Below are 12,825 nucleotides of genomic sequence, written 5' to 3'. Positions count from 1 at the left end.
TATTTTGACTTAGGCAATAGCCAGAGGTGTAGCATGTAGCTTCTTGGCCCCGATGCAAAATCTGCAACAGGGCCCCATATGCCAATTATATTACTGGTCTCTAATGAGGCTGATGTGCTTTGGGGCCCCCTTAGGCACCAGGGCCCCGGTGTGACTGCTACCTCTATAGCTACGCCCCTGGCAATAACAAAAAGAATAGCTGGGCTTGTATTACCGTATGACAGAGTCCTATTCACACTTAAAGGGAATTCAGCCAATCCAGGAGATAAGCCCATATGAACCACTTTAGATGGGGTGCTCTGTTATAAAGTGCAGTCTCTAATGCAGTATTTTGTGTAGAGAATTATGAAACAACGGCGCCCACCATCAGTGGAACTTCTTATTTCTTTATTTTCTTCAGTGCATATACAAAACTGCAGCGGGGAGTTGCGTGGAGACAGACAGGGAAGTATGCAATCAGCGTGACAGCTGTTTCAAGCGTCAACACGCTCAAGAGTGTGTTTGTGCTTGAAACAGCTGTCGTTGTCGCGCTGATTGTATACTCCCCTGTCTGTCTCCATGCACTTATGGTGAGTGCACTTATTTCATAATTCTCTATACAAGATGCTATTTTTATTTAGGCTTTTGGGTGAACAATGCAAAAGAACTAAAAAAAACTAGAGTAATACAGTGGTCCCTCAACATACAATGATAATCCGTTCCAAATGGACCAACGTTTGTTGAAACCATCGCATGTTGAGGGATCCGTGCAATGTAAAGTATACGACAGTGGTCTACAACCTGCGGACCTCCAGATGTTGCAAAACTACAACACCCAGCATGCCCGGACAGCCAACGGCTGTCCGGGCATGCTGGGAGTTGTAGTTTTGCAACATCTGGAGGTCCGCAGGTTGAAGACCACTGGTATAGGAAGTTGTTCTCAAGTGTCCTCACCGCTCCGGACCGTCACTGCTCGTCACCGCTGCCCTGGATGTCGCCTTCCATCGCTGTCGCCACGTCCCCGGGGTGTCCCTGACGCTCCAGCAAGGCCTCTGCTTCCCCAGCATCCTCGCTCTCCGTCGCCGCCATCACGTCGCTACGCACGCCGCTCCTATTGGATGACGGGACGGCGTGCGCAGCGACGTGATGACGACGATGGAGAGCGCCGACGATGCAGGGGAACCCGAAGAGGACTCACCGGAGCCCCTCGAGGAAAGGTAAGTGATCGTCAGCGGACACGGCTATCCGGTGGCAGCTAAAGCAGTCTGCGCTGCCGGATAGCCGTTTATGCGATGGCCCCGACATACAAAAGCATTGTATGTTGATGCTGCCTTCAACATGCGATGGCCTCTGAGAGGCCATCGTATGTTGAAATGATCGTATGTCGGGGCCATCGTAAGTCGGGGGGGTCATTGTACTGTTCATTTTCTATAAGTCTTCATCCGTAGGACCAGCAAGGTACCCTCATATCCAACATGACTAGAACAAAACACTTGGTTGACGAGCTTTTGGATTCCATGATAGGGGAAATCTGCAGGCTGCATTCTATAATGATCCTGTGGCCCGCGGGGCAATGAGGCACTATGGTCATTATGCTCAAAAACAATATACAGATACATGCTGGCGTGAAAATGGTGACACCATAATTTGGAGGTGATGACACAAATGAACCCTGAGCCCTGAGGCCCCAAGTATCAATACAGAATGCTGTATTTCTGTCTGCACTCCATCTAACCCAACTGCTCATCCAAAAACAGAAGACAATTCCCAGAATATGAGGTATTTTATTCTAATGATACTTCAGCATAGGGGTTTGTGTGATCTGTGCCAGATTATTGGAATTTCTGGACAACCATTTTCCGGATTTGAAATTTACTATAATAAAAATAGAAAATGACTTTAATATTTTTACTTTATGTTTTTGTCTTTTATTATAAAACTTTTTGTTCTAGCAGTTATGGACCTTTTTTTATTGGGACACTATCAGAACTTTGCTGCTATTAACACTATGGCCCAGATTTACCAAACTGTGTGAGAGAAAATATAGAGTGATTTTCCCCCAGCAACCAATCACAGCTCGTGTAACTAGCTGAGGTAAAGTGAAAGCTGAGCTGTGATTGGTTCATGTGGGAAAATCTCTCTATTTTTTCTCTCACACAGCTTGATAAATCTGGGCTATAGTTATACTCTTATAGGGGGACACTTATCAAAGCATTTAGTAGTGGGTTTTTTTGGCTTCAAATTGTCGCAAAAAAGTTGCATGTGCGACTACTCAGTTTTTTTGTGCTTTTTGTACACTTTTTGATTGTGCAGTGCCCTAAGCAAAAAAATAAAAAATAAATAAATAAATAAAAAAGAAACTAGCTTACCAAAGCAAAAAGTGATTTTTGACTTGCAGTGGTCAGAGATCTATTAAGTGCGAAAGTCGCAAAAAAGTCGCATCACATGAAAAAAACCTACTAAATTTACTCCAACTCAGACATGGAGCAGAAAAAGCCACTACCAAAGTAAAAGAAATACGTGAAAGAAATTTATCATCAGGCGTAAACCAGTTGATAAATAAGTCGCACATAAGCAAAAAAAAAAAAATAGTAAGAAAAAAAGAACTAAAAAAAAAAAAATACATAAACAAACATTGATAAATGTCACCCCCATAATCTTCTGAAAAGAGATCAAGTGGTTTGGCTTGTTATTAAAAAAAAAAAAAATAAGAAAATAAATTTGGGGGTAAAAGAAGAAAAAAAAATATTCCTAAATTAAGTGGTAGCAGAAAGTTATGCAGGTTTGTAAATTACTTCTATTAAAAAGAATCAAATAAGAATCAAGAGCCTTCCAGTACTTATCAGCTGCTGTATATCCTAAAGGAAGTTATGTAGTCTTTCCAATCAGACCCAGTGCTCTCTGCTACCACCTCTGTCCATGTTAGGAACTGTCCTGAGCAGGAGAGGTTGTGATGAGGATTTGCTCCTACTCTGGACAGTTCCTGACATGGACAGAGGTGTCAGACTTTAAAGGGGTACTCCCGTGTAAAAAAAAAATTTTTTAAATCAACTGGTGCCAGAAAGTTAAAGAGATTTGTAAATCACTTCTATTCAAAAATCTTAATCCTTCCAGTACTTTTTAGGGGCTGTATACTAAAGAGAAATCCAAAAAAGAAATGCATTTCCTCTGATGTCATGACCACAGTGCTCTCTGCTGACCTCTGCTGTCCATTTTAGGAACTGTCCAGAGCAGAAGAAAATCCCCATAGCAAACATATGCTGCTCTGGACAGTTCCTAAAATGGACAGCAGAGGTCAGCAGAGAGCACTGTGGTCATGACATCAGAGGAAATGCATTTCTTTTTTGGATTTCTCTTTAGTATACAGCCCCTAAAAAGTACTGGAAGGATTAAAAATTTTTAATAGAAGTGATTTACAAATCTCTTTAACTTTCTGGCACCAGTTGATTTAAAAAAAAAAAAAAAAAAAGTTTTCCACGGGAGTACGCCGAACTACACAACTTCCTCTTGAGCATACAGCAGTTGATAAGTACTGGAAAGCTTGCATTATTCTTAAATAGAAAAAATCCACAAATCTGTTTAACTTTATGGCGCCATAAATTTTTTATATATATGTATATTGTATGTATATAAAATATATATATACCGGTATATATATTTTTTTTTTTACCCAATGCTCCTTTAAGCAGGAGGAAGAACTATATGACCAAGGTTATGCAAATTGACGTCAACAATTGCATAGATTACCTTTTTCTAATGTTTCTTATAACTGTGTAGTATATTTTTGTCTTGTTTTGTATCTAGAATTGTGGGTGGAAGGTGAGTTTGGCCAGTCTATTGGTAAATGGGACTAGGACCAGTTGCAGAGGTGAATAATATGGCCATGTTGTTGTGTCCTTATTACAGCCACAAGTCTATTGACCTGAACCGAAACCATCATAGATGCCTGAGATTATCTCAGTTCGGGTCATTAGACCCGCGGTTGGGATTTTCAGCCATATTATAGACCAGTGGTCTCCAGTAATCAGTCCCGGAGCGAACATGCTCCGGGGACTGATTTTAGCGGGGTGCTGTGTGCAAGATCAGGGGAGTCCGCAGTGGCGGGACCCCCGTGATCAGGCATCTTATCCCCTATCCTTTAGATAGGGGATAAGATGTCTTACCACCAGAGTACCCCTTTAATGGAAACCACAGCTTTATTTCGGATCCATAACACAATGGACGACGGCGGCACCTGATGGCCTTCGTTGACTTATAACGGGGCTTGTAGGCTTCCACTGATGTGTCCATCTGTAAGGGCCCATTCACACTACAGATTATCCACCCAAAAAAATTGCTGGCAGGCCTTTCCTGTTCATTCTTTTGGCAGAGGCCGGAATTTCCGCTGCAAAAATTCTGCTCTTTGCACGGTGCTGCAGTATTGCATTAAAAACAATGGGAGGCTGCTGCACTGTAAATTTCAAAGCGAAATTCCATAGTGTAAATGGGTCCTAAGAATAACCCAAAATCTTATGTTCGACGCTGACAATGATCTTATACCCAACAACCATTGAGGTGCCTTCATTTAATAAAATGCAATAGCTCTGCTTAAAGGGGTACTCCGGTGGAAAACTTTTCAACTGGTGGCAGAAAGTTAAACAGATTTGTAAATGACTTCTATTCAAAATTCTTAATCCTTAATCCAGTACTTACACAGCTCAAAAAAATAAAGAAAACACTAAAATAACACATCCTAGATCTGAATGAATGAACTAATCTTATGAAATAATTTCGTCTTTACATAGTTGAATGTGCTGACAACAAAATCACACAAAAATTATCAATGGAAATCAAATTTATCAACCCATGGAGGTCTGGATATGGAGTCACACTCAAAATCAAAGTGGAAAACCGCACTACAGGCTGATCCAGCTTTATGTAATGTCCTTAAAACAAGTCACAATGAGGCTCAGTAGTGTGTGCGGCTTCCACGTGCCCGTATGACCTCCCTACAACGCCTGGGCATGCTCCTGATGAGGTGGACTAAAGCATCCGCCAACTCCTGGGCAGTCTGTGGTGCAAGGTGGCATTGGTGGATGGAGCGAGACATGATGTCCCAGATGTGCTCAGTCAGATACAGGTCTGGGGAACGGGCAGGCAAATCCATAGCGTCAATGCCTTCCTTTTGCAGGAACTACTGACACACTCCAGCCACATGAGATCTAGCATTGTCCACCCCACACCATTACTGACCCACTGACAAACTGGTCATGCTGGAGGATGTTGCAGGCAGCAGAACGTTCTCCATGGCGTCTCCAGACTCTGTCATGTCTGTCACGTGCTCAGTGTGAACCTACTTTCATCTGTGAAGAGCACAGGGCGCCAGTGACGAATTTGCCAATGTTAGTGTTCTGTGGCAAGTGCCAAACGTCCTGCACAGTGTTGGGCTGTAAGCACAACCCCCACCTGTGGACATCGGGCCTTCATACCACCCTCATGGAGTCTGTTTCTGACAGTTTGAGTGGACACATGCACATTTGTGGCCTGCTGGAGGTCATTTTGCAGGGCTCTGGCAGTGCTCCTCGTGCTCCACCTTGCCCAAAGGTGGAGGCAGTGGTCCTGCTGCTGGGTTGTTGCCCCCCCTACGGCCTCCTCCACATCTCCTGATGTACTGGCCTGTCTCCTGGTAGCGCCTCCATGCTCTGGACACTACGCTGACAGACACAGCAACCCTTCTTGCCACAGCTCGCATTGATGTACCATCCTGGATGAGCTGCACTACCTGAGCCACTTGTGAGGGTTGTAGACTCCGTCTCATGCTACTGCTAGAGTGAAAGCACCGCCAGCATTCAAAAGTGACCAAAACATCAGCCAGGAATCATAGGAACTGAGAAGTGGTCTGTGGTCACCACCTGCAGAACCACTCCTTTATTGGGGGTGTCTTGCTAATTGCCTATAATTTCCACCTGTTGTCTGCTCCATTTGCACAACATCATGTGAAATTGATTGTCAATCAGTGTTTCTTCCTGAGTGGACAGTGGGATTTCACAGAAGTGTCATTGACTTGGAGTTACATTGTGTTGTTTAAGTGTTCCCTTTATTTTTTTTGAGCAGTGTATTAGCGGCTGTATACTACAGAGGAAATTATTTTCTTTTGGAATTTCTTTTCTGTCAAGACCACGGTGTGCCTCTGTACATTTTAGGAACTGTCCAGAGCAGCATATGTTTACTTTGGGGATTTTCTCCTCCTCTGGACAGTTCCTGACATGGACAGAGGTGTCAGCAGAGAGCACTGTGGCCGCGACAGAAAATAAATCCAATAAGAAAAGAATTTTCCTCTGTAGTATACAGCTGCTAATAAGTACTGGTAGGATTAAGATTTTTTAATAGAAGTAATTTACAAATCTGTCTAACTTTCTGGCATCAGTTGATTTGAAAAAAAATAAAATAAAAAGTTTTCCACCAGAGTACCCCTTTAAGGAATCTGCAAAGGAACAGATGTGAACACAGACCCAAAACTCTTTTAAGAAGCGGTGCCCAGGGAACTAAAAATAAATAAATAAATATAGAGAAAAGTCTATTCCATTTATTTAGCTTTTTGATGATTTCAGTTTTACAAGAAGCATCATATTTGATAGGAGTTTTATGAACAATTAAAGTTTATGACTGCTATTTTATTCTTATTTTATTTTATTTTTTTATCTTTATCTTGCTAGAGATTTATTCATTGTTGGATTGTAGTAATTCTGCGGCATTTATGCTTTGCTAATGCATTTCATCCCTTTTGATGGTTATTTCATGGATCTCGGTGTGAATTATTGTTACTTTTTGTAAAGAGATTCATATTTCCTGATTTATCGAACTGATTTGGTGAGGAATAATTTAGTTTCTTCTTACCCTTAGTCTATTATATACATATAATTCACCATTTAGGGCTATTATTGTAACATTAGTAAAGTGTATAACAAGTAACGGTCATGAGACGTAGTCATTGCACGCCAGGTTTGTTTTCTAGAATGTGTTGTTGGTTGATTTTTTAATGGTGATTAGAGATGAGCGAACTTACAGTAAATTCGATTCGTCACGAACTTCTCGGCTCGGCAGTTGATGACTTATCCTGCGTAAATTAGTTCAGCCTTCAGGTGCTCCGGTGGGCTGGAAAAGGTGGATACATTCCTAGGAAAGAGTCTCCTACGACTGTATCCACCTTTTCCAGCCCACCGGAGCACCTGAAAGCTGAACTCATTTATGCAGGAAAAGTCATCAACTGCCGAGCCGAGAAGTTTGTGACGAATCGAATTTACTGTAAGTTCGCTCATCTCTAATGGTGTTATCAAGGTTTTAGATAAAAAAAAAATAATAATAATAATAATAAAAATAATCGTAATGCATTAAAATAACAAATTGACAGTTACTCACCTCTCCAATCTCATGCTGGTGCACCTTTCAGGTTTTGGTCTCCATCCCGGCCTTCCCTTTGGAGCAATCGTCATGTTTCTGCCGCAGCCTCAGCAGTCACAAGCTATACTCTGGGCATCATGGCTCCCATCACCAAGCGGTTATGCCCAGTGTACAGACCATGACTGCTGAGGCTGCTGTTTAGCTGCATCGGTCACATGACATCTACTCCAAGAAGAATACCGGGGTGCCGACCTGCTTATTTGTTATTTTAATCAATTTGAGGCCCTCATCAGGAAACAATACTGCCTCCTGCCTAGGCGATCATGTGATCACTGATGCAGGGGGATCTGCAGGAGCTACTGGATCTCACAAGACTCGGATCAGCTCTGCAGACAATGTCAGGGGCTGTAATTCCTCTATAGCTGGGGCCTCTATGTCAGACACAGTTACAGGGGAAATCAGCAATAATAAAAAAAATAATATATATACATACATATATATATATACATATATATATACAGTAGTCCCTCAAATTACAACATGAATCGGTTCCAGGACGACCATTGTATGTTGAAACCATTGTATGTTGAGACCATAACTCTATGGAAATCTGGTAATTGGTTCTGAAGCCCCAAAATGTCATCCAAAAAAGGAAAAAGTGAGGATTAAAGAAAAATAAGTATATAACTAATATAGATAAAGCAAATCCTTACATATAAAAGTAAGAAAGATCTGCTGGGAGCTGTAATCACTGTCTATGTCAGTGTTTCCCAACCAGGGTGCCTCCAGTCATTTCAAAACTACAACTCCCAGCATGCCCGGACAGCCTTCGGCTGTCCGGGCATGCTGGGAGTTATAGTTTTGCAACAGCTGGAGACACCCTCTTTGGGAAACACTGGTCTATGTAGAGGACAGGCGCTTCTTCAGGGTCCTGTACAGAACATGCAAATGGAGTCTCCCTCACCTGGTGTCCAAAGGAGCAGCTAACCCTGACAGAGGTAAAGACTACAGAACATGTAATACCTCCCTGTACTGTAGGGGGCGCTACCAGACACCAGTCAGTGCATGCACTTTAGGAATACAGGGGTTTTACCAGTAAAATGTCCATTCTGATTGGTCGGTTCTTCCAGCCATTGACATGTTTCGCAGATTCCATAGCATTGGAAGTTGATTCTGGTTTCAAGTTACAATGGTCCAGAAAAGACCATTATATGTTGAAACTATTGTATGTTGAGGCCATTGTAAGTTGAGGGATCACTGTGTATATATATATATATATATATATATATATATATATATATATATAGTATATTGTGTGTGTGTGTGTATGTATATATATAGTATATTGTGTGTGTGTGTGTATGTATATATATATATATAGTATATTGTGTGTGTGTATGTATATATATATATATATATATATATATATATATATAGATATATATAGATATCAGAAAATTTCAAGAAGCACCAACCACTACTCGAACCCTTTCCCCTATATACACCTCTATTTAGTTATGTGAAGGGGACACAACTTAAAACATTGATTTAGTGTCACTTTTTCCTTAAAAAAATTAATTAATAAATAAAACAAAGAAAACATGCTTAATTCCATTTTATTTTTTACGGTTCCCCTGATATCCCCCAAAAAATGTACTTAAAGAAATGGTGCAAATAACCAAAATAAATAACCAAATGTGAAGTCGTTTTATAGTGTTCAAATCTGCAATGCTTTAAAAAATCAGAAAATGTGACTGGGTATGGGAAGTGGCTAAAGGGGTACTCCACCAATAGACACCTTATCCCCTATCCAAAGTATAGAATGCTGTGTTTCCGCAGCAGGAGACGTGATGTCACACCATTCCCCCTCCATTCATGTCTATGGGAGGGGGCGTGTCGTGACATCACGTCTCCCGCAGCGGAAACACAGCGTTCTAAACATACTGTTCAGAATGCTGGGTGCTGCACGGAGATCCCGGGGTGTCCCGGCGGCAGGACCCCCGTGATCAGACATCTTATCCTTTGGATAGGGGATAAGATGTTTATGGGGGGAATACCCCTTTAACCACTTCCCTACCGGCTTGCTAATCCACCTCTCTCCCCAGTCACATTTTCAGTGATGTGATCCCATTAATTGTAAATGAATTGTTTAGGAAGTTATTCAGTGAAGCATATTGGGGTTATCCAGCCTTCACAACATTGATGGCTTTCCATCAGGACAGACCAGCAACATTAAATCATCAGGGGTCTGCCTCCCACCACCCCTGCCAATCCGCTGTTTGTAATGTTAGTGCACTGTCATTATTAATAATCCACCAATGCAAGGTGGAGCAGAAGTAAACATTGAAGAGATTAGCAGATCAGCAGATATAACTAATTGGTCATCTCTTATTCATTACACTAGTCACATGACAGGAGATCAAATAATATGTAAGACAAGTCTAGGAAGATGGGAGCTCTGCTCACCAGCTCTGTGAGAACTGCAAATTATAGATGAAGCCTGCAGAGCAGAAATCTGCTGAAAATACCATATACAAGGTATATAATGGCCAGAAATATTACTGCTTCTTATGTACACACACACAGGGCAGCTTATCCTGAAAAGTCACCTGAAATGACAGGTACGGAGTAAGTCCCCAATTAACATTAGTGAAAAGTCATCCCATGATCCTCATTATCACGACAACATTTATGGTCAAATCTAAGAATCCTATGTCTCCTCTGTAATGTGTGCAGACTAGATGTATTCATACCGGTTTGGATTATTGAACAGGTCACCTTGTAGAACAGAAGGTCATCCCTGTAGGTCACGTGACTGATCAGTGTATTACCTGTCCACTGTGGCCATTTCAATAATAGATCTATTTCGCTGAAGGGGCAAATGATGGGGTCCTAGGTTTTTGTCCTTCCCAGTTTAGCACAGAGGAAATGCTACTGTACCCGTTCTTTTTCTTCAAGTGCCGGAGGAGGCATTTTCGAGGGAAGGTTTCAGAGCCAGCAGTTTGTTCTGATAATTGCAAATGTAAATCGCTCTTTTTAGTGCATTGTAATAATGTGCTGCCATCTTCCCCCTATAAAGCAAATTGTCTTTTGTGGGCTGGATACGTGACGTTAATTGGCAGTGCTGTAACACAGCTGCGTGCAGATCTTTATAGCGCGCGGAAAACTGATGTATCCGAGGACACAGTTGTGCATATTAAATCCATTGTTATGTAGTCACAGGTCTCGTTTAGAATTTTTTCTATAGTGATGGAAAATCTTCCAAGAGACAGTGGTGGGAGACGGATTTTATGCCTATATTGACATACTTCTCCAGGACTAAGTAAATAAGGGTTAATCTTCAGTGCTAAGGTTTACTGCAGCCATTTTGTAGGGAAGCAAGGTTTGGCTATATGCAATGTGTCCCTAGAAGAGTAATCTTTGGCATTTTATGTCCATCTCACTTTTCCATTCATCTGCTGCATTGAAATAAACATTTAAAGAGGTAGTCTACTGGCCAGCGTTTGGTGCTAAATATTCCCAACATTGTTTTTTGTGCTGTGGGGGTCAGCCACGCCCCTCGTGACTTCATGGCCACACACCCTCAATGTAAGTCTATGGGAGGGGGCTTGATGGCCATCACACCCCTCCCATAGACTTGCATTAAAGGGGGTGTGGTCGCGATGTCACGAGGGGATTGGCTAACCCCCGCAGCGCCAGTGGACTACCCTTTAAGCCCTGTAATCTTGGGTCTTGAGAAGTCTGTGACCAAATGAGGTGTGGGTATAAAAAGGGGGGAGCATCCACTCTCAAGTAAAGCTTGGCCTTACACGTAAGCTGTTGGCCAAAAGTAGGGAGGAGAGAAAACCACTGAAAAGAAAAGGATTATGCAAATTAAATCCAACATTCTCAATCATTCTCTCCCTTGAAATCTGCTTTTGGGATAGTCTTGTGGCCACCATACACATCAGATGGTCATCTGGTTCCACTGAAATTGATGTGATCGACTGACAATGTATGCTCAGTTTTTGTTTACGGTGTTACTGTCACAGACATGTCAAAATGTTTGATCAGTTGGAGTCCGGGTGTTCAGACCTCCACCAATTTCTAGCTAAAGCTGAGAGAGTAGCATGGCTGACCGATTCATTTCATGGCTCCCCTATCTACCATCTCTTTTGTAGAAATTGTGTCCTATAATAGGTCTATGGAGAACGACTCCTGCAACAAGATAGGGAAAGCAGCGAGCCACAAAGTGAAGCTCTCAGCTGTGTGCTTCTCCTGGCTCTATCTAGTGATCAGTGAGGTTTATCTTGGTAGTTACCACCAATCTGATACCTATTAACACATTTATATGAACATTCACTTCACTCGTCATGGTGTTAACTCCATCAAGGCAAGAAGTGGGAGCCAATGGACAGAAAATGTACAGGAAAAACTCCACATGACATATTCTGCTCCTGACGTTTAGATGCCAAGTGGCCATTCACACTCGATAGGCATTAAAGGGATACTCCGCCCCTAGAGAGTTTATCCCCTATACAAAGGATAGGGGATAAGATGTCTGAATGCGGGGGTCTCGCCGCTGGGGACCCCCGTGATCTTGGCTGCAGCACTCCAGACATCTGGTGCATGGAGCAAAGTTCGCTCCGTGACGGATGACTGGCAATGCGGGGCGGAGGCTCATGACGTCACGGCCACGACCCCTCAATGCAAGTCACCGCCCTCCCATAGACTTGCATTGAAGGGGCGTGGCTGTGACGTCACAAGCCTCAGGCGCTAAACCCGATGCTGCAACACGGAGATCGCGGGGGTACTCAGCGGCAGGACCCCCCCGATCAGACATCTTATCCCCATCCTTTGGATGGGGATAAGATGTCTAGGGGCAGTGTACCCCTTTAAGCCTGAATGACCCCTTGGCATCTACATTTCAAGAGAAGAATATGAAATGTTGAGTTTTTCCTCTATGTTTTCTTATTAGCTTATACTTGCCTTTTTTAACCAAATTTTCTAAAAAATGTTTGCTCACGTTGTAAAATGGGAAACAAAATCTATAACATATTTATTGCAATAATGACTTTATGGGGATTTTCTTTTGTCTAATGTCAGTCCATGAACCACAGAACCATGATGTATGATGCATGTACATATCCAGGTGGATATCTTCTCTAAGCTGTTGAGTTGCGGATGTAGCCCGGAGATAGCTAGGTGGTCCCACCGTAAACAAACTCCTCACAGCATACTACTGTAGAAATATATTTTTCTTGTAGACCATTTTGTTCTCATACTAAACATAGTTCCTCCACGTCTTATAAATAGAGGTGTGCTCTGAGCAAGCTGAGACCGGTCCTTGTCGAGCCATGATCACCCGCTGGTTCTATGATGTCACTGAAAGGAAATGCGTACCGTTCATTTACGGAGGCTGCGGCGGGAAGCGGAACAACTTTGATTCGGAGGAATACTGCATGGCAGTCTGTGGCAACGTCAGTA

At 42.4% G+C, this 12,825-nt stretch overlaps 1 protein-coding gene across 4 annotated transcripts in view; it reads left to right on the top strand.

Moving 5' to 3' along the window:
• The window catches only part of APP (amyloid beta precursor protein), a 301,616-nt gene that overhangs the window by 218,595 nt on the left and 70,196 nt on the right, over window positions 1-12,825 (top strand). For 2 of the 4 annotated variants that reach the window (XM_056559448.1, XM_056559447.1), the window contains exon 7: window positions 12,655-12,822. The exons of the other annotated variants lie outside the window; for them this stretch is intronic. In XM_056559448.1, the coding sequence (XP_056415423.1) occupies window positions 12,655-12,822 (168 nt within the window). The remainder of the gene's footprint in view (window positions 1-12,654; window positions 12,823-12,825) is intronic. 4 annotated transcript variants of the gene reach the window in all.

Source organism: Hyla sarda, chromosome 2 (assembly GCF_029499605.1).
Source record: "Hyla sarda isolate aHylSar1 chromosome 2, aHylSar1.hap1, whole genome shotgun sequence".
Classification (NCBI taxonomy): domain Eukaryota; kingdom Metazoa; phylum Chordata; class Amphibia; order Anura; family Hylidae; genus Hyla; species Hyla sarda.
This window is presented reverse-complemented; position numbering and strand designations above follow the sequence as displayed.